This window comes from Heloderma suspectum, chromosome 6, assembly GCF_057233095.1.
Source record: "Heloderma suspectum isolate Gila_16-S chromosome 6, 16-S_ref, whole genome shotgun sequence".
Taxonomy (NCBI): domain Eukaryota; kingdom Metazoa; phylum Chordata; class Lepidosauria; order Squamata; family Helodermatidae; genus Heloderma; species Heloderma suspectum.
In genome coordinates this window covers 109,495,590-109,517,399 of record NC_139463.1, presented here as the reverse complement: position 1 = coordinate 109,517,399, position 21,810 = coordinate 109,495,590, and the positions used below count along the sequence as shown (strand labels likewise).

At 41.8% G+C, this 21,810-nt stretch overlaps 1 protein-coding gene across 6 annotated transcripts in view; it reads right to left on the bottom strand.

Moving 5' to 3' along the window:
- Positions 1–21,810, bottom strand: part of SLC12A6 (solute carrier family 12 member 6) — a 51,684-nt gene that overhangs the window by 23,152 nt on the left and 6,722 nt on the right. For 2 of the 6 annotated variants that reach the window (XM_084806152.1, XM_084806154.1), the window contains exon 1: positions 10,889–11,102. The exons of the other annotated variants lie outside the window; for them this stretch is intronic. In XM_084806152.1, the coding sequence (XP_084662278.1) occupies positions 10,889–11,003 (115 nt within the window). In that variant the 5' untranslated portion in view covers positions 11,004–11,102. Of the gene's footprint in view, positions 1–10,888; positions 11,103–21,810 lie in introns of those variants that run through there. 6 annotated transcript variants of the gene reach the window in all.

Below are 21,810 nucleotides of genomic sequence, written 5' to 3'. Positions count from 1 at the left end.
CTTAAATAGCTCAGCTGGAATACTGTCATCTCCACTAGCTTTTTGTTAGTAATGCTTCCTAAGGCCCACTTGACTTCACTCTCTAAAGTGAATATGTGGGGGATGCCAATTAAACAACAGATCATTCAGAAGAGATGGACAGGAGTGAGGCCTGTTGATGAGGGATAAAACACAAATAATGTGTTTCCACTCACCAACCTATCCTCACTCCTGTCAACCATTTTAGCCTGGGCAGTTTCCCTTGCCCTGTTGGCACAGTTTGACTTCCAGCGGCAGAAGTATTCTTTGTGAGTCTGCACTCAGTGCTCAACACATAGGGCATAGTTCCTGTTCATTGTCTGGACAGAGGCATTCAAACTGCCTGGGATAAACAGATTATTTGGAGATTGCAGGGATTTGGGCATTTCCGACCAGAAACTATGCATGTACACAATCTAGGACTGACTTGCATGGGACGTCTGTTTTTTTCCACCAAGAGCAGCAGAATAGCAAGCAAATCCCTAGAGATGTTGATCTTTATGAGGGTCAGATAAAAGCTTTGGGTTTAGGATTGTCATATTGTTGGCATAAAAATGTATTATTCAGCCTAGGAGATCTTGGGTTAAGAGGCTTGTTGCTTTACTTCAGGGTCTATTCCAGGGTTCAGAACTTAGGCCCCGAAGCAGCTATTCATCTGTTTTTAACTTTCAGCCTTCAAAAGACTCTGAGGTCCAAATAGCACACACTAAATGTGGCTTTGTTGCCCTTGAACAAAATGGAAATATAATTCACAAAAGGTAAATTATATACAACAAGAATACTTTAAGATGTGTCACAAAGCTGGATTCTCTTAAAACACATTTTAAGTTACTTGACCAAGGCCATGGGATGTGTGTGTGTGTGGAAGGGGGGGGGGGGCACACTGAATGCAGCAGTCCTAGGACAACCCTGACTTCATCAACATAGTATGTGCCACGGGTTTTGGCTTTCATGCCTATTATTGCTACAACCTAGAATCATAGAATAGTAGGGTTGGAAGGGGCCTACAAGACCATCGAGTCCAACCGCCTGCTCAGTGCAGGAGTCCAAGTCAAAACATCCCTGAGAAGTGGCTGTCCAGCTTCATCCTGAATGCCTCCAGTGTGGGAGAGCCCACCACCTCCCTAGTTATTGGTTCCATTGTCGTATTGCTCTGACAGGACGTTTTTCTTGATGTTCAGTCAGAATCTGACTTCCTGTAACTTGAACCCATTATTCCATGTCCTGCATTCTGGGATGATCGAGAAGAGATCTTGGCCTTCTTCTCTCTGACAACCTTTCAAGTACTTGAAGAACACTATCATATCTCCCCTCAGTCTTCTCGTCTCAAGGCTAAACATGCCCAGTTCTTTGAGTCTCTCCTCATAGGGCTTTGTTTCCAGTCCCCTGATCATCTTCGTTGCTCTCCTCTGAACCCTCTCCAGCTTGTCTGCATCCTTCTTGTCTGCATGCCCTACTCTGAGCCCATCAAATACGCTAGGCTATCAATAAAAGTCTCTTCTCCAGCTTTAAACATTCCCATCTGAGTTGTGGGGAATGGTGTAAACTAGAAGCCTGGATCTCTTAACCCTTTTAATTTAACCAGATTTTCCCTTCCATAGTAGGATGTACATCCCAAGATCCAAGATGAACCACTACAAGAAGAATTAAGGTAGCATGAGAAAGAGGAAGGGGCTGGGTACACAGAGTGGCAGGATACCATGGGCTTGTGATGGAGAATTAAATCAGGAAGGAGGGCTGTACTAATACATTTTGCTGCCTGAGGCAAAGGATAAGACAACAACGCCTCTCCATTCCAATGACAGAATCCAACTGGACTAGCAGTTAACAGGATAGTGTCCTCCACTGCACCTAAGGGAGCAGGCTAGTTTAGGGAGTCGAGAACAGGCCATGTGGCATACAGAGCTCTGCCCTCCATCAGATGAGAATGGCTGGAGGACTCAGGAGGAACAGATGTGGGGCACCACTACTGCATCTGCCACCTGAGGCAGTTGCCTCAGTAGGGCCAGTTCTACAGGGAGGCATCCAAAGGAGAAAGTTTTGTAGTAATGGGTGACTTCAACTACATAGACTGGATAAATGCATGTTCCATGACAAAGATATACAATTTCTAGATACTCTAAACAACTGTGGCCTAGAACAGTTGGTCATGGAATCAACCAGAAGGAAGGTGAACCTGGCCCTAATCCTAAGTGGTGCCCATGAGCTAGTGTGAATTGTGAGTGTTGTTTAACTGACTGGACACAATGGTATCAAATTTAATTTATATGTAAGTGGAAAATTTCCAGAGAAATTGAACACATATTTGACTTTAAAAGAGGAAACTTCTCTAAAATTAGGGAAATTATAAAAAGGAAGTTGAAAGGCAAAGTCAAGAGGCTCAAATCTCTCCAGAATGCTTGGGGGTTACTCAAAACTACAATAATAGAAGCTTAGCTAGAATGTATATCACAGATTTGGAAGCATAGCACCAAGTCCGAGAGGTCAGCAGAATAGTTAACAAAAAGTGTCAGGGAAGCTATTAGTGAAAGGAAGGCTTCCTTCAGAAAACAGAAATCTTGTCCAAATGAGAACAAAAAGGAACACAAATGTATACAAAGGAAGCAATAAAGGAACAAAAACGGATTCCGAAGGGCAATCAAAGACCAATAATAATAAAAATAAAAATAAATACATCAGAAGTAAGGAACCAACTAAGGATGCAGTTGGAATGTTGGATAACAAGGATGTTAAAGAAGTACTAACAGAGGATGGCAAAATTGCAGAGAAGCTGAATGAATTCTTTGCAACTGTCTTCATTGCAGAGGATGTAAGGCAGGTATCTGTGCCTGAGCTGATATTTCCAGAAAGGGAGACTGAGGAACTGAAGCAAATAGTGGTGACAAGAGATGAACGTAAGAGCCATGCTGGATCAGACCAAAGGCCTAGCTAGTCCAGCATTCTGTTCACACAATAGGAAACCAGCTGCCTGTGGGACGTCCATAAGTAGGACATGGGTGCAATAGCGCCCTCCACTGATGCTCCTTAGCAACTGGTATACAGGAACATACTGCCTCTGAATCTGGAGGTAACCATAGTCATCATGACTTGTAGCTATTGGTAGCCTTATCCTTCCATGTATTTGTCTAATCCCCTTTTAAAGCCATCCAAATTGGTGGCCAACATCTTCTGGTTGCAAATTCCATAGTTTAACTGTGTGAAACAGTACTTCCTTTTATCTGTTCAGAATCTTCCACCAATCAGCTTCATGGGATGATCTTAGGTTCTAAGAAAAATTTCTCCCTATCCACTTTCTCCATACCATACATAATTTTGTACGCCTCTATTGTGTCTCCCCTTATATACCCTTTTTCTAAGCTAAACAGTCCCAGAAGTTGTAACCTTCCCTTTTGATTGCTCTTTTTTGCATGTTTTCCAACTCTACAATATCCTTTTTGAGGTGTGGTGACCAGAACTGTCCACTGTCTTCCAAGTGTAGTCACACCATAGATTTGTATAAAGGCAGTACAATGTTGGCAGTTTTATTTTCAATTCCTTTTCTAATTATGCACACATGGAATTTGCCATGTTCAGAGCAGCCACACACTGGGTCAACATTTTCATTAAGCTATCCACCACAACCCCAATATTTCTTTCTTGGTCTGTCACTGCCAACTCGGATCACATATATGCAGTTGAGATTCTTTTTGCCCTAACATGTATTACAGTTCAATGTAAGCAAGTACAAAGTATTTGCCATTTTCATGCCCATTGTCTCCATTTGGAGATATACTTTTGGAGCTCTTTACGATCCCCTTTTATTTTAGCCATTCTAAATATATTATCAACAGCCATAGCCACCTCACTCCTAATTCCAGATAATTTATGAACATTAGCCACTCTCCAGTCCTCTGGTACAGAGGCTGATTTTAGGGACATGGTACATATAAAGTGGCATGTTACTACTAAGTTCTAGACCTTATTGACAGATTGAAAACAAATCACTGGGTCCAGATGGTACCCATCCAAGAGTTCTTAAAGAAGTCAAAGGTGAAATTGCAGATCTTTAACAAAAATATGTAACATCTCCCTAAGATCAGCCTCTATACCAAAGAACTAGAATGTGACCAATGTAAGCCAGATAAAAGGAAGTACTTCTTCACACAGAGCATAGTTACGGAATTCACTACTCAAGATGTAGCAATGGCCACCAACCTGGATGGCTTTAAGAGGGGATTAGACAAATTCATGGAAGTTAAGGCTATCCATAGCTATTAGAATCATAGAATCATAGGGTTGGAAGGGGCCTATAAGACCATCGAGTCCAACCCCCTGCTCAATGCAGGAATCCAAGTCAAAACATCCCTGACAAGTGTCTGTCCAGCTTCATCTTGAATGCCTCCACTGTGGGAGTCATTAGTCATGGCTATATATAATACATCCCGTATCAGAGGCAGTATGCCTCTGAATCTCAGTTGCTGGGGAACATAAAGGGTGCTAAATTGTTCTCATATCCTGCCTGTGAACTTCACGTAAACATCTAATTGGGTAGTACATGTGAACAAAATGCTGGACTAGATAGGCCATTGGTCTGATTCAGCATGGCTCTTCTTATGTTCTTATGCCAGGCATTACATGTATTTTTAGTTGGTGTTGCCAGACCACAGTCAGTTTTCCCAGAAAGAACTTAAAACAAATTATCTGGGCTTCTGTGTGACCCAAGATTCTTACCCACTTGCCACCACCCAAAGCAAATACACACAACCCATGACAACTCCTGGCCTCCCAAAAACAGCATCTGCTTTTGCATAGAGCAAAAGATGGACAGCCTTTAATTTCTAGAGTCATTTAAAAAATCTGCATTTCATTTTTGTGGACAGGGCAGATATCTAACTATACAGCTGGCAGATCTGTAGCACTGCTGCCATCCTGGTGTGCATGTGTAGCTTTTGTTCACGTCCTCCATTCAACTGTGGGTTTGTTCCCACACACGTAAACCAGTCCTTCCCACTGTTTCTTCCTTCCTTCCTTTCTTTCTAAGGTGAACACTAAGAAAACAAAGAACTGTACTGCAGAAGATATAGGACAGACACCTGTGCCTGAACTGACGTTTTCAGGAAGGGAGTCTGAGGAACTGAGGCAAATAGTGGTGACAAAAGATGAAGTTCTCAACCTTATTGATAAATTGAAAGCAAATAAATCACTGGACCCAGATGGAATCCATCCTAGAGTTTATTCTGGTTGTATTGTTTACTGTGGTTTTAATGTTTTATATATTTTGTATTATTTTATTGGTGCTCTTTGGTTTTAATTTTTGTGAACCACCCAGAGAGCTTTGGCTATTGGTCAGTATAGAGATAGATAGATAGATAGATAGATAGATTTCTCAAAGAACTCAAATATGACACTGCTGATCTTCTAAACAAAATATGCACCATGTCCCTAAGATCAACTGATATAGAGGACTGGAAAATGGCCAATGTAACAGCAATTTTCAAAAAGGGATCTGGGGGGATCCGGGAAATTACAGGCCAGTTAACTTAACATCTGTTCTGGGAAAATTGGTAGAAGGCATTATTAAAGATAAAATTAGTAAGCATATAGAAGGACAAGCCCTTCTGAAAAAGAATCAACATAACTTCCGCAAAGGTAAGTCCTGTCTCACTAACGTTTTAGTGTTCTCTGAGAGTATCAGTGAGCATGCAGACGGGGGTTATCTGGTAGACATTGTTTACTTGAATTTCCAAAAGGCTTTTGGCAATGTCCCTCACCAAAGACTCCTGAGCAAACTTAGCAGTCATGGAATAAGAGGACAGGTCCTCTTATGGATCAGTAACTGGTTAAAGAACAGAGTAGGAATACATGGTAAATTCTCCCAATGGAGGGAAGTAAATAGTGGGGTCCCACAGGGATCTGTATTAGGACCAATGCTTTTCAACCTGTTCATAAATGATATGGAATTAGGAGTGAGCAGTGAAGTGGTCAAGTCTGCGGATGACACCAAATTACTTAGGGTGGTTCAAACAAAAAGGTACTGTGAAGAGCTCCAAAAGGATCTCTCCAAACTGGGAAAATGGGCATCGAAATGGCAAATGCTGTTCAATGTAAGCAAGTGTAAAGTGATGCATGTTGGGGCAAAAAATCCCAACTTCAAGTATAGCCTGATGGGATCTGAGCTGGTGGTGAGTGACCAGGAAAGAGATCTTGGGGTTGTGGTGGACAGTTCAGTGAAGATGTCAACCGTGCGGCCTCTGTAAAAAAGTCAAACTCCATGTTAGGCATAATTAGAAAAGGAATTGAGAATAAAACTGCCAATATCATACTGCCCCTATTCAAACCTATGGTGTGACCACACTTGGAATATTGTGGACAGTTCTGGTCACCACACCTTAAAAATGATAATGTAGAGCTGGAAAAAGAGCAGAAAAGGGCAACTAAAATGATCCAGGGGCTTGAGCATCTCCCCTATGAGAGAAGGTTACAACAGCTGAGATTGTTTAGCTTGGAAAAAAAGGAGGGTAAAGGGAGACATGATAGGGGTGTAGAAACTTATGCATGGTGTAGAGAATGTGGCTAGGGAGACATTATTCTCCCTGTCTCAAAATACTGGAACCTGGGGTCATCCTATGAAGCTGAATGGTGGGAGATTCAGGACAGATAAAAGGAAGTACTTCTTCACACAGCGCAGAGTTAAACTATGGAATTCGCTACCACGGATTAGTGATGGCCACCAATTTGGATGGCTTTAAAAGGGTGTTGGACAAATTCCTGGCAGAAAAGGCTATCAGTGGCTACGAGTTTTGATGGCTATTTGCTACTGCCAGGACCAGATACAGTGAGCCTATCTACACCAGTTGCTGGGAAACATGGGTGGGAGGGTGCTGTTGTGCTCATGCTCTGCTTGTGGGTTCCTGGTCGACAGATGGTTGGCCACTGTATGAACAGAATGCTGGACTAGATGGACCCTTGGTATGATCCAGCATAGCTCTTCTTATGCTATGTTTTTATGAAGAGCATTACAGTCTGACCTGTAACAAAGAAATCCTTAACTTACAAATCTTCTTGCTTTGGACCGCCACTTTGTTTCTTCCTAGCTAGAAAGGAAATGCAGGAGTCTATACTCCAACTTTCCCCAATCTGGTATCTCTAGATATTTTGGATTACAACTCTCATCAGCATCAGCCAGCATGACCGAAGGTCAGGAATGCAAGAAAATGTAGTCCAAAACATCTGTAGGGCATTAGTACTGCAGCCATCCCATTGGGAATGGCTACAATACTCTTAGGCATCCATCTTCTGCACCTTGGAGCAGAACACAGGAGTCTTTTTTCAACTTGGGCTCAAATCCTTAATCTGTTATAAGAAAATGGGAAAGGACATCGCTCAGTGGTAGAGCACATGCTTTGCATTTAGCAAATCCCAGGTTCAATCCCCAGCATCGCCTAGGTAGGGCTAGGAAAGACTCCTGCCTGAAACCCTAGAGTGTGGCTGCCAGTCAGTGTTGATAATACTAAGCTAGATGGACCAATTGATGGTCTGACTCAGTATAAGGCAGCTTATTATGTTCCTTAAAGTCAATGGGTAGCATTGAGTAAGTCAATGTCACTTAGCTTCTGTTAGTATCTATAAAATGGGAGTAATAGTTAATTACCTTATTGAGTGATTGGACAGAAGAAAGAGACAAAGCATTTTGCCCAGCAATGCTAATCAACAATCCTATACCAACAACAATAGTATGCAACAAATAAAGGCAAGTTGTCATTATTACACCACCCCATTTACTTAGTGTACAATGCTTTTCCGCCTGTTAACCAGGGCCAGCAACAAGGAGACTTTCATGAGGCACTTTAGGTTTTGTTCATGCTGATAGCAAGATAACAACTTGAAGATAAGCCATTCAAGCCAATTCCCATCACGCAGAGAGCAAGGCCTGGCTGAGAATGGGCTGATGAAGATAATAGAAAAAAAAGAGATACAAGCCATTTTTAACTGAGCCCCAGTCATCTGTAAATGAAGACTGCATGCTGTAGCTGACAATCATATAGATCACACCCACTGCTGTCTGGACCATCCTTCTGAAAATCGGATGCCCTAATAAATTTGTGAACATCTTGCGGCTCCTTCATGATGACATGACGACAACAATCTTGGATAACAATGGCTCTCAAAGTGATCCATTCAAAGGGGGATCAGGTGTTAAACAGGGATGCATCATTGCTCCAACCTTATTCTCTATCTTCATCACTATGATTCTACACCTTGTTGAAGGGAAACTTCCCACTGGTGTAGAAATCATATATCAAACAGATGGAAAACTTTTTAATCTCAGAAGGCTGAAAGCAGAAAGGTAATTACATCCTCTGTTACAGAACTTCAATACGCTGATGATAGCGTAATCTGCGCACATTCAGAGGAAAATCTCCAAACTATCCTAAACATCTTCGCAGAAGCATATGAAAAGCTCGGCCTCTCGCTTAACATCAAAAAAACCAAAGTGCTTTACCAGCAAGCACAAACCAATCCCTCTGTAGTGCCATCAATCCAGCTTAACGGTGTGATGCCGGAAAATGTCGATCACTTTTCTTATCCTGGCAGCCATCTCTCCACAAAAGCTGACATCGATGCTGAAATTCAGCATTGCCTGAGCTCTGCGACTGTAGCATTCTCCCGAATGAAGCGTAGAGTGTTCGAGGATCAGGACATTTGCAGGGAGACCAAAATGCTTGTTTACAAAGCCATTGTACTACCAACTTTACTGTACGCCTGTGAAACATGGACCATCTATAAACACCACTCCCAACTTCTCAAAAAATTCCACCAACGCTGCCTCCGAAAAATTCTGCAAATTACTTGGGAAGACAGACGGACTACTGTGAGTGTACTGGAAGAAGCAAAGACCACCAGTGTTGAAACAATGATTCTCCAACATCAACTTTGCTGGATCAGCCATGTTGTTCGAATGCCTGATTATCGTCTTCCAAAGCAGTTACTCTATTCCCAACTTATGAATGGAAAATGGAATATTGGTGGACAGCAAAAGAGATTTAAAGATGTTCTTAAAGCTAATCTAAAAAAATGTAACATAAGCATTGAGAACTGGGAAGCTCCAACTCATGAGCGTTCCATCTGGAGGTCAGCCTATATTAAAGGCGCTATAGACTTTGAAGAAGCACGAGTACAGAGCGAAAGGGAGAAATGAGCTCAGCGGAAGGCACATCAAGCAAACCCTCACCGTGACCGCCTTCCACCTGGAAGCCTATGTCCTCACTGTGGGAGGCTGTGTAGATCCAGAATCGGCCTTTACAGCCACCTGCAGACCCACTGCTAGTGATTAATGTGTTGATTGACCTAACTTCTATGAATCTGTCTAATCCTTTTAAAGAGTTATCTATATAGACTCTATCTTTGGAAGACAATCTTACTCGGTCACGAGTGATCGCCATGATGATGATGATCACACCCACAAATAGCAAACTCAATTCTCCAAGTGTAGATCCTTACATAGCCAAAATGGCACTGGCCAAACACAAGAGGGAGGTGTCAGCAGGCCTGGGGAAACCCCAAGGTGTGTAGAAGTACAAAAAAAAGCCCTTCAGAAAACAAAACCCTAGAAGGGGGTGTACCCCCCAAACCCCAACCTAACAAGGACTGAGCATGCTCAGTGGCCACAGAATGCTAGCTGTTGGGGAGGGGGGAGTGGAAAACCAGTGGGGAGGGGAAATGAAATTGAGTGTCCTGGAAGAAGTCATGTTTAGCTGGATGGAACCCTGAATAGGGTCACTCCACTCTACAACGTTTTCTTGGAGGTCCCACTTGTACAGTTAAAACAGAAATCACAAGAAAGTAAATACTGTCAAACAGATAGCGCAGCACACAGAAACGCATACGGAGAGCAAGGTGTCTCTCAAACCATGCACTAAGCTACGAGGAGAAAGTGTTGCACAGGTATTACCTGTTTGGAACTGATATTTAGCCACTGCTAGGGTGGGGACATGGCACAGCCACAAGCAATATTTGTGGATAAGATATGAAAAGATGCTAGCATGGATGGAAACCCAGAGAGGAAAGGAGGGGTTATTCTAAGGTTTAATTTAAAAGTTCATAAAAAACTGCTTCTGTGTAAGATGAAGACAAGAAAGGCACAAAAGAGAAGCTTTAAAGGATTTTTATGGCATCAGGGAATCATGTGGCCCAGTTCTACTTTGCTCTGACCCATAGATGATACTCTCAAGAGAACACGGAAAGTATAGTTTGCCCCCATTGCTGTAGAGGAGGAGGAGGATAATGTAAGCCGCCTTGAGTTCCTTGCGAGAGGGAGAAAGGCGGGGTATAAATGCAATAAATAAATAAATAAATAGACTCCTTTCCTGAGCCGAAAATAGAGACCTGGATTGCCTGTTGTGACCACGTGGATCCTATTTCTTTCCAAGAGTGAGAAGCAGAGCTCAGGAGACCTGGTCCCCAGTTTTACTAGGCTCTATAACTAGAGTACATTAGATTACATTTCTCTTCCACTTCAGTAGTCATCCCCTTGGCATTCCGTTATTGTTTAACTAAAGGTCAAACCAGAGAACTCTAGAAAGGAGGCATTATATAAGGCCAGGTGGGAGGGATAGGAACTAAAGTGAGGGAGACATTTGGAGTGCCACTAAGCACAGAGGCAGCGGTAAAGGGAAATCTGGAATTATAGTAGAGCTGGAAACCAGCTCAGCCGGGTCATGCTCTCTGTGAGGAGACACAAAGGCCGTGTGCTAGGACAGGAGTAACTGGGATTAAACATTAGTTCTTCACACCAAGGCTTCTCCAATGAAAAGCTGAAAGGGGGGTTGATGGTGAAGAGAAGGGGGAGCAGTCTTAATCTCAGAGAAACCATCCAGTCTAACTTGCTTACCTGACACAGTCTCATTAGGTTTCCAGATCTGCCCTGTGCTGGGTCTTTTCTGCCCGCTTTCCTCCACTTCCCCCTCTTCATCATCTTCTACCTTCGTCACAGTGAACTGAGGCATGTTCAAGGCAAAACTTTCTCCCAGGCCAGGAAATGAAGAACTGAAAGTGTTGGTGGATCAGGTGACAGGCAACCCCCAGGGAAGGGGAGGGATAAGGTGTGTGTATGTGTATTGTGTTAGGGAGACACGCCTCCAACGGTGTGTGCGCGCGTGTGTCCAAGAGCATGCATGCCAGTAAGTGTATTTACTATCCTGACAGTAAAAGGATTATCCCCTCCATGTATACTGTTGTCTTCAGTTTATCAGGACAGTGAGAAAGGAGATTTACAGCCACACAGCACTGATTTGCAACAACCTTTAAATTGGAGCAACCACATAGAAACCTTCCCATTGAGAGCTTGAAATGCAGCCTGCCTGCAGGTACAAAAGCTGGTTAGCAACTGCCCCGCACCACACAGAGGGTGCTTGGGAAGCAGGGAACTATAAAGTTAGGAGAAGCTGTGAAGGTCATGCACCTGAGGGCAGGAACCAGTGTATAATTAAAGAATACGAGCTATGAGTAATTGAACAGTATAATGCAAAGAACAGGAGTGACTGAGGTGTAGCCATACTAGCAGTGCCTGTGAGACAAGAAATGTGTTCTGTAAAACAAACTAAAGCAAAGCAAACCAACTCCCCATCAGAAGACAGTCTACTCTGGGCAAAATGCCGTTCCCCAAAGCCATAACATGACTCACAGTGCATATAGCTGCATGGTGACAATTCACTGCAGAGAGCTCCCTAATTGCTTTGAAATTGACCCTGCAGTATTGGCAGCGCACCCCCCCCCCCCCGGGATTTGTTCCTGGTTCTGAGGGGAGAACAGAAGCTAGCAGGGAGAGTGGGAGCTTGCATTTTCATGCTCAGGAACAGAACAGGATTTAGTCGTTTCGAAAAAGGAAGGAAATAAAAGCTGGGAGTTGGAACTCCTAGGTATGACCTCCAGTTTTGGTAAGACTGGAAAGGGATGGAAGAGTGAGATAACAGACTATCACTGAAATAGCCTCTCCTTTCTATTTGTCAACCCAATTCTGTCTCTTCCCAAGTACTTTCTCAAGACCCACATCTCCAACATATGTTTTTTATTGAATCCACACAACACTCACTGGTCAGATCTGTGGTCTGTGCTTACACAACCTCCTCTGTACACCTTATGTAGATGCCAAGTCCCTTGGGCAGAGACTGTATCATGTCTATATCTTTGCACAGCCCTTAGTAATCTATATATCCATTTAATAAAAGTAGCAGCACTCTAGTGGGTCAGAGGAGTAGAGGCTGTGAGCCAAATGTAGAAAATTCCAGTTGCTCCTACTTCCAGTAATCTCACCCACACTATTTATACCCTCAAGATGCAGAGATTAGGACCAAGGCCATAATCAACTTAAAAGACAGCTAACTGGGAACATGAGGCCAGTGCTACAAACAGCCCAGCGCCAGCACTGCATGTGCTGGGATCTAGGAAACCAGAACTATCCCCATCACACATATCCCCATCATACATGGCTCCCAGAATGAATCTAGTTGGGGAACCCCCACCCCCCACTGAAGCTCTGGCAAGCTTCAAAATCCATGCCTGTTGAATACTGCCTGTTCATCAAAGTTTGGAGTGCTTGTTGAACAGGTAGTATTACAAACTTAATGAAACATACATAATAATCGTGTTTAAACATCTTATTTAATGCCATTTAAATGTTAACATTAAAGTCAGAATTTCATTTGCACTGACCCTTGCGACCCAAATAGTACATTACCTCTCAGTGCCTGTCACTTCACAAATTACAAGACAGCAGGTCTCTGCCCTGAGGGGGTTACAATTTAAAATTCAACATAGGGAATACAAATGGAAAGAAGTGGAGATGGGGTAAACAGGGGGAGAACTTGCTATTATTTCAGTTGTATGTAGTTAGGCCTAGTTACAGTAAGTCATGGGAACTACAGGGTTGTGACAAAAGCTTCACAGAAAGGGTGGATGTTGAGAAAGGCTTTAAAGGAATTAAGGGAGATGGCATCACGCCAATGTTCTGGGAGGCAGTTTGAAGCAACAAGGGAGAAAGAGTGCAGTCTCTGAGGGGTTACCTTTTCTTCCTTTTTTTAAGAAAGATATAGAGCAGCAGAAGTGAGCAGGAACAAACTGGAATGATGTCTTCAGAAAATATTTAACTCCATTTCATCACAGAGACAAGAGTGCCAGAATATAATTGCAAAACTCCTTGTAAATTCTGTGCCTCTTTGTAAGACCAGAGGTATTTGGCAAAGGTTCAAGCAGGACCTGAGGTGTTGTCCTTCTTAAGTGGACATTTCTATTTCATTAAATCATTAATTTCCTGATTTTCAAACCTTCTCAGGAATTATTGAGCCCTGATCCAAATTAAGCCCTGTTCAAAGCACACTGATAGTTTCTACCGTATAGTCTCTGTCGAGATGGGTAAAAGTGGGTTACATATTTTGTTAGGTTAAGCACCGAGCTTACTAGGAGGCATTGGTTCCCAGACTGTACTTCCAACAGAATGTTGGTGTTATTCAGGAATAATGAAGCACCTGTGACCCACTGGCATGTTCTTTGGACCCGTCATTTGGAAATCATTACATATACCCTTCAATTGTAATCTGACTGCATCCTCATCTGCTATTTCAGTCCTGGCTGTTCCAGTTTTTCCTCCATTGATCTTTACCATAGCTCTATAAGCACGGGTGTAAGCTAATGCCATGAAGAGGAAGGAAGGGAGATTGAGCTCAGCATGTCATATGCTAAGGGAGAACAATATGGGTTTCTGAAAATTTTGCCACTGCATGGGCTTCAATTAGATGATCCTCTTAACTCTCAGGGCTAAAGGAAGTAAGGGCCAGATCCTGCAGAGGCCCATTAAATACAGAGTCACCCCCATGTTTCATGCCATTAACTCAAATTCTTCAGAAAGCATGAGTCCAGCTAAAATTAAAGTAGTCAGTTTACAAAATGTTCTCATTTGCTGTTCTGTTTTAAGTCTTCCAATTATGCTTCCTATTTTCTGTTTTGTAAACACTTGCCTTGACTGCTGCATTTGCTGAATCTGAAGGCCCTATCACAAAAATTTATTTCCAGTGTGCAGCAGGAATGTTGATCTGCAAGTTTCTCTCCCATTACCTTCTGTATTTATCTGCATAACCGTACATATATGGTAAATCTTTGAAAAAGAGACCTTGGTATGTTTTCAGCTATACTAGAATTTGCTGACAACTAGTTAAATTCCAAATACCTTTTAGTCATCTCTTTCCACTCTTAATATTAAAACTCTTTAAACTACTAAATAAAGGGTTATAAACTAATCTCCTATATGTAGCTAATAAAATCTAGTCATAATGGTTCTTCCCCACATGCCAACATTATTAACATATCTAGCAAAAATGAAGTCTTGATGGTAAAAAACAAAAACAAATATCATATAAGATCAGTCCCAGATCTTTTACTAAAGCGTCACATGCAGAAATAGTTACGCTTAAGTCAAAGACTTTTTTCCCCTAACAAAAAAACACATTCTCTTACAGCACAATCCTATGTGTGTCTACTCAGAAGTAAGCCCCAATGTGTTCAATGGGACTCACTCCCAGGTAAATGTATATAGGATTGCCACCTTAAAGGAGAAGATATATCAAGTTTTTCTATAATCCAGTATTGTTATCTTTTTCCTCCCATCAATGACTCAGCACAGTTAGTATAGCAGATAGCAATATTTTGTAATGCTTGCTAATGCCAGTCCCTGTTCCTTAACCTTTTTGATACATTATACTTGTTTTATCCAGGAGCTTTGTTGTTCCATATGAAACGATTTATACTATATTAAAGAAGTTATCTATGCCACATGTATCATATTTAGGAAATGAACAGAAATTTAGGCAAGACGTTCATTTCTACTATAGTGACTCTTCCTATCCATGATCTCATCACATTTGGATCATTTACCATGCAATCCTATACATGAACCCAGAAGTAAGCCCATTGAGTTTGATGGGGTGTACTCCCAGGTAACTGTGAATAGGATAGTAACCTTAATCAATGTTTGCCTCATCTTATTAATCAGCAGATCAATGTTATCTTTAGATAATTTAACTTCCCTTTCCATCTTTCATGGCATAACTTTCTTAATTCTTTTTTTTTCCAGCTGTGCAGTGATCTAACAGCTCTGATTCATTTAATTTCCTGATAATTTCAAGTTCCACAACTTACCCATTAGAATTCCACTGTATCTCAACATACACCCTGGTATATAAAGCTGTTGATTAAATATTGTTATGAGACATAACTGCAATACAGCATCTCTCTACAAAGGTTACTTGTAAATGGTGAAAGAGGACATCCTGGTCTAAGTAAAAAAGCACTTGATAGTTATCCATTCATGGCTATTCTTATTAAAAGTGCACTATACAGCAGTCCTATCCAAGAATTTCCAGAGGGCCAGCTGTGTTAGTCTGTTGCAGAAAACACAACAAAGAGTCTTGTGACACCTGAAAGACTAACGCATTTATTCATTGTAGCATAAACTTTTGGAGACACTGTCCATGTCATCAGATGCAGGAAGTGTCAATCACTGTCTGTAGTTCTTTGCACTTCAATTCTGTATTTCAATATGTTAATCAGCTCAGCACTGTAATGATGTCTGTGCTATCGCAGACAGTCTTTTGCATTACCTGTTAAGGTAATTATCACTGTCTGTACATTTTTTACATTCCAGTTCCCTCTGACAACACTGTTTACATCTCCCCACCACCCTTGCATGTGTATATAGATCAGCCAATTTGAGGTTGACACTTCCTGCATCTGATAAAGTGGACAGTGTCCATAAAAGCTTAACTTGTTAGTCTTTAGGGTGCCACAAGGCTCTCTGTTCTATCCAAAAATGGATGATGAAAAAATAATATTAAAAAATTGCCACAATTTGCAACGTTTTATCATTTCTTTATACTTTGACACAATTTTCCTCTTCCCCACCACCCACCCAGCATTGCCATTACCACCCCATCACACACATACACAAATGCATGACATACTCTCATCTATATCAGGCAAGCCCTCAGTGACTATAATGATTAAAATTAATTTTCTTACAACTAGAAGCCACAAATGGAAAGGTGCTGTACTTACAAGGAGATCCACTGTTGAATAAGCTTGCCATTTAAATAATCTTATAGATTTTGAAACAAGCTTGCATTCAGTTCTGAGTTTACACAAAATGTTGACAATCTGGACAGTCTTCAGGGGAAAGTTACAAGACATGAGTCTAGAAAGCCAATTGTATGAGAAAAAGGTACAGGATCTGTGCAGATTTTGCCCAAAGACAAAATATTAGGCAGGATGAATGGCTAAAAAGACACCTTACCCACTGCAGAGATCCCCCTCCTACATTTTTCAGGAGTATAATATTACTGAGTTTGATCTTGCCTTTTGCCATTTCACCCTCCATCCATACACTTTGGCGCAGGCCTATTCACATGCTCACACATCAACTTATTAATAAAATGGACATATTTAAGTGTTGCTGCTGTGTAAGTGGTAAGGAAACCATACTGTCATGCAAACCAGTCAGATGGGGAAACAAATTACTCTGTGGAACTGTTATGATACTTGCATGGCTGCTTCTCTGCCTTCTATTGAGCTACAGCACCTGCCTGGTCTACCCATCAGCCCAGGTTTATAGCCGAGTCTTAAAACTTGCTGTACCAGCACACCAATTCTCAAGCTATCATTTTATTGGTAACATTTACAACATGCCCTTCCTCTCAGGAGCTTAAAGCACTGTTTTATCCACACAACAACCCTGTGAGGTAGTTTAGGTGGAGACACTGTTAAATCCCAGTGCCACCACACACTGAGCTTCATAGCCAAAGGAGGATTTGATCTGGGATTTCATGCAGCCAAACCCAGCAGTCTTCCCTGACCTGATGCCCTCCAGATGTTTTGTGCCATAAACCCCTAGCATTCCTGACCATTGGCTGGGGCTGATGGGAACTGACATTCAAAACATCTGGAGGGGATCAACTTGGGGATAGCTTCTCTAGCCACTGCACATCACTGCTTTTGTAAGGGGGTTACTGTGCTAACCCAGCCTATGGTCTTCTAGCATTGCAAGTACATTTGCCATGCAAAATATTCAGGGTTAAGATACTAGAAAGTACGCCAGCTGCAACTCTAACTATAATGATCAGATGCAGCTAGGGTTAGCTACCTCCAAGATGAACTACTCTAATGCATTTTAAGTGTGGCTGCTTTGAGAAACTTCAGTTAGAGCAAAATGCAGCTACCCAGACGCTGGTGGGGGTGAGAAAGTCAAAACATGTTAACACCGATCTTGCAGCAATTACACTGGTTGCCAGTGTGATTTTGGGCCCAATTCAAAACGCTGGTGTTAACCTTTAAAGCCCTGAATGGTTTGGGACCAGGTTAGAAATACTTTAAATAAAAAATGTAAGCCCTTTGGGGAAGGCAGGCATCCCTCCTTCTATTTGTACAGCATACAGAACTAAAGCTGCTCATTTATTAATGATGAAACACCACCACAGTTCTGATTATTACCAAAGAAAAGCTTTTTTGTCTTATATACTTAGTTTTTCATAGAAAAATGGCCAAATCTTTACAGAAAGCACCAGATAACAGCAGAGCCCTGTATTACTGGAAATTGCCAACTGGTGAGCTTTATATTTTTACTAATCCACAAAATCCATAATGGATAGTAACAGATTTTCTAGGGCTTCTGACCAGCTTTCTGGAGTATATCCACATATGCCCACTAAATATGTGCGTGTTATCTGGCTATTATCATCCCAAATTCCCACTTGGCCTAAATCTAGGAGCACTGAAGACAAGAGTCAAAGCCTGGAGAGAATTTAACCTTGGTTTTGGAGAAGTCTAGAGTGATTCACCTATAAATGGCCTCTCTGATTCCAAGGTAATGTTATGAAGCACCCCAAAATTCTGCTGTTTTGGGAAGAGAGGGCCTGTATATGGAAAGGGACTATGGGTTTTGTTTTGGTTTTTTTGTCTTGGAGAAGAGCAGAAAAGCAGGTTCCACAGGATATTGAGGACTTCCACATCCCAAGTGGAGCTACAAACTCCTTGCATACAACTTTTTGATCAGCCACTATGCTCAGATTTCCTTAATTCCTCCGTGTTAACACTGGCAAATTTCAGATCCTGCCTCAGGACAACAACCACAGAAGTCCCCACACTGAAACATTTTATGCTGATTTCTAACCTTCTTGTTTAAGCCAAATAAAAGGAAAAAATAAATAATTCAATGTCCTTTAAAGCTGTGAGGCCCTGAAAACCCAACACTGTGTAAGCAGGCATGCCTACATGACTCTTTTTGTCAACTTTGTTTAACACAGTTACCAAAATCCCCTTGGCTATCATGCTCACCTAGACCTGTGATACCCAGAGATATGCACCCATCAACTCCCATCCTTTCCTCACATCAGGAAAGAAAGAGGAGCCCATTGTCTTCATTCTTTCTTTAATGTCTGACACCTAAAAATCAATTTTCCAACACTCATGAGCAATCTTAGAAGAATAACTTATTTTGTTTTGACTACTAAATCCTGAGAAGAGAGATACAAACAGCAATCCAAATCCATAGATTACACAGAGAAGGAGAGAAGGAAAAGGAATTCCTTCCATCCTTTCTGCTCAGAAGAGCAATCCACCCCTTTTTCCTCCTCTGTTTCCCCTTCTTTTCCAGAAAAGGAGCTCAACAGAGCTTCTCAGCACTTCACAAGTCAGCAGATACGGACAGGTAAATCTTCGGATTATCTTCTGTTTTCCTTCTAAGTGGTCCATACTTCAATTATTCTTTTTTCCTCCCTTTTTCCTAATATTCCATCCCATTCCAAACTTCAAACGCCCTTGGCTTTGGGAGCTCCCTGTTGCTCTTTTACACCTCTCCATCCACTTTCTTCCCAAACCTTTGGATTTGCTCTAACACCCTCCTCCCAAACTCTCTCACAATTTCTCAAAAGAGTCTGTTTCTCCCCCAGACAAATGATCCCAAGCTGAAATTTCTCTCTCTCCCCCCACCCACTTTCTCCCCCTCCCTCCATGATCAGCTACACACACACACACACACACCCCTTGCTAGGAGTTAAAACTTCTCTTTGAGGTGCTGCACTTCTATCAAGCCTCTTTGAAACACACACACACATACAAATTTTCCATAAATCCCAGTGCACGTAGCTTCACTATCGACTTTAAATGCATAATTATCTCTCAGTGTTAATGTGTAATTCTGATTCCCCAAATGTATATATAGTTCTAATTCCCCTGATGTGTTATTTTAAATTTATTTTAAATTCTTTCATAAAACAAAGAATTGCTTTCAAAGACCTTGTTGTGGTCTCTGACTCAGCTTTTGGGGGTATCAGGTTTTCCTAAGCACCCAGTGTCCAATGACAAAAGATCCCTCATGTATGTGTTTGGTTTACATTTATGTGATATGAACGTCCATGTAAATTAAAGCATACTTCATAACAGCAAACAGTATGACAAAAAGGCTAAAAGGTTTACCTTATGGAAGTGAAGACTATGGGTGGGCTCACACAATCAAAAGAAGCCACTGTGGCTTATTTAAATCACAGTGCATGCCAAGCACATGCTGGGTGTGATTTCCATAAAAACCACCCTAGTGCAGGTTGTCGTGTCATCTGAACCCAGGTGGAATAACTTGTTGGAGGGGAAAACAATTCTCCAATAAACAATAGGCTGATGTAGGGTTATTTAAGCTGTGGTGTCTTATTTTGCTCGTGTGAACTAGGTCAATGTGTTGGAGAGGGGAGAAGATATGCTAAATTTTCAAATGTGTAAAAAGATTCACAGAAGGACATGATTTTCACCCTATGCATGGAGGAGAGGAGACCCCCCCCACACACACACACATTATAAACTCTGTGAGGTAAAGATTAAGTCAGACATAGGGAAAATTTCCTAACTATACCTGCAATCCAAACACATAATGAACAGGTGCAAAAAAAATGAGGCGTTGTTTCCACTACTACAGAAACAAGCCGCTTAGCTACTAGGAAAAGTAACAACCAAGTTGTGCATGGGTCCCCTCCCGAGCTCTCTCTCTCTCTCTCTCTCTCTCTCACACACACACACACACACACACACACCTACCTCACTTCTTTGGATCCATAGGTAGAAACCTCCAGCTGAGAGCGTGTTTCAGCCCTAAATGCACATCTTAAGTTTTTGGATTCTGTCTTTAAGAGCAAGGACATTGTGGGACCTCCTTGGAATCTGAATAGACCATTGAGAAGTTTCTAGTTACTTAAGATGTGTCATCTTGGGAAACCATTGAACTATAAAAGTCTATTAGTTTCTGCCCAATTCCAGAATTTTGGACTCAATTCATTTGTGGGAATCTCTAGACATCTAACAACAGACAATGTATGGAAAAGTGAAATTATGTTGCAACTTGTGTATGGTTATGCAACAGCACCATATTCATATTTCACAAAGGGCATCCTCTCATCTAAGCGCTGCAAGGTAGCTAGTGGGAGGACACAACAAACATTTCTAAGGATATATTCTCAAAGTGACTGAAAGTGAATGGGTTAAAATGTAATATGTTTTGAATACTACTTTATCTGCATGGGAGATTTCCCCCTACCTTACTTACAAGAGGCAGAACTAAGGGGGCCTGTGAAACATCCAAATGGAAGGGACTGGGGGCTAAAGTGCACATCTGAGAAACAAAAGAGTTAGAAGCTTTCCCCTCTCTGGGGTTCTGCTGAGCATTTGAAATGAAACATGTGTAGGCAGGGAGAGCAAAAGAGCTTCTTGTTACAAGATCAAAGGTGGGGGTGGGGGAGAAAGACAAATGGGGGAGGAAAGCAGATTGCTATCTGGCATAAACAACAAGGGAACAGAGGAAGTTCAGCAGACCAGATGCTATTGTCTGGGAAATCTATGTGGCCATGATCAGGTCACAGACAAAATGACATTTAACATGTGAGCCAGGTAATTAAGCAGAATCCTGAGAATTTCAGCTTTCATATTTACTAAAGGCAGTTGTTAGCACTCCTGTGAACATGTGCATCTATCTGCCACCTAGGGATATTACTGGAAAAGGGCCCTTTCCATTCTTTCCCATGATATCCACTAAGATAAAATTATTTCCTCCCTAGAAGCATACAGATCTCTGGGTATTCTAATACGATTTCTCCAAATGTGAGCCTCCTGGTGTAAAAACAAATGGGGAATATATGTATAGGAGCACAAAGACAGCAAATAGGGCAGATAATGTACTTGAACATGACAAAAACACCCCTATGGAACTCCTATAGGAATATCCATTAGTATGCACATTTGTTCATGTGTGCAGGCATGCAAATTAAAAGCTAAAGTAAATGAAGTGAGCTTTACATACACATTTGAAAACCTGCATCTGGAGAAGGGTAACCAATGTGTTCGTGTCAAAGCATAAACCATTCTTGCTTTGTGTATATGAGTGTCTCCCACACTTGCGCACATATGTAATAGTAAAGCGAACTCTGCATATGTAAGGAGGTCCCTGGAGCTGTTTTCAGAAATAAACAACAACCTTGGAAGTGCCAATGTGGACTGGTGTGCATGGCTCAAGATTTACTAGATGGGGTGGGGGAGAAGAATACAGCATATGTTTTCCTGCCCATGGCTTCCTTTCACTCACACATCCCTGCCTTGAGAAGCCATCACCCCACTGCCAGCTTCTCCACAGGTCACCTATATTATTACTACAAGGACAAAGCAGCAGAGAGGAGTTTCCCACTGGAATCAGACAGCCTGCAACTTCCAGGAGATAAACCAGGGACATAGAGTCCC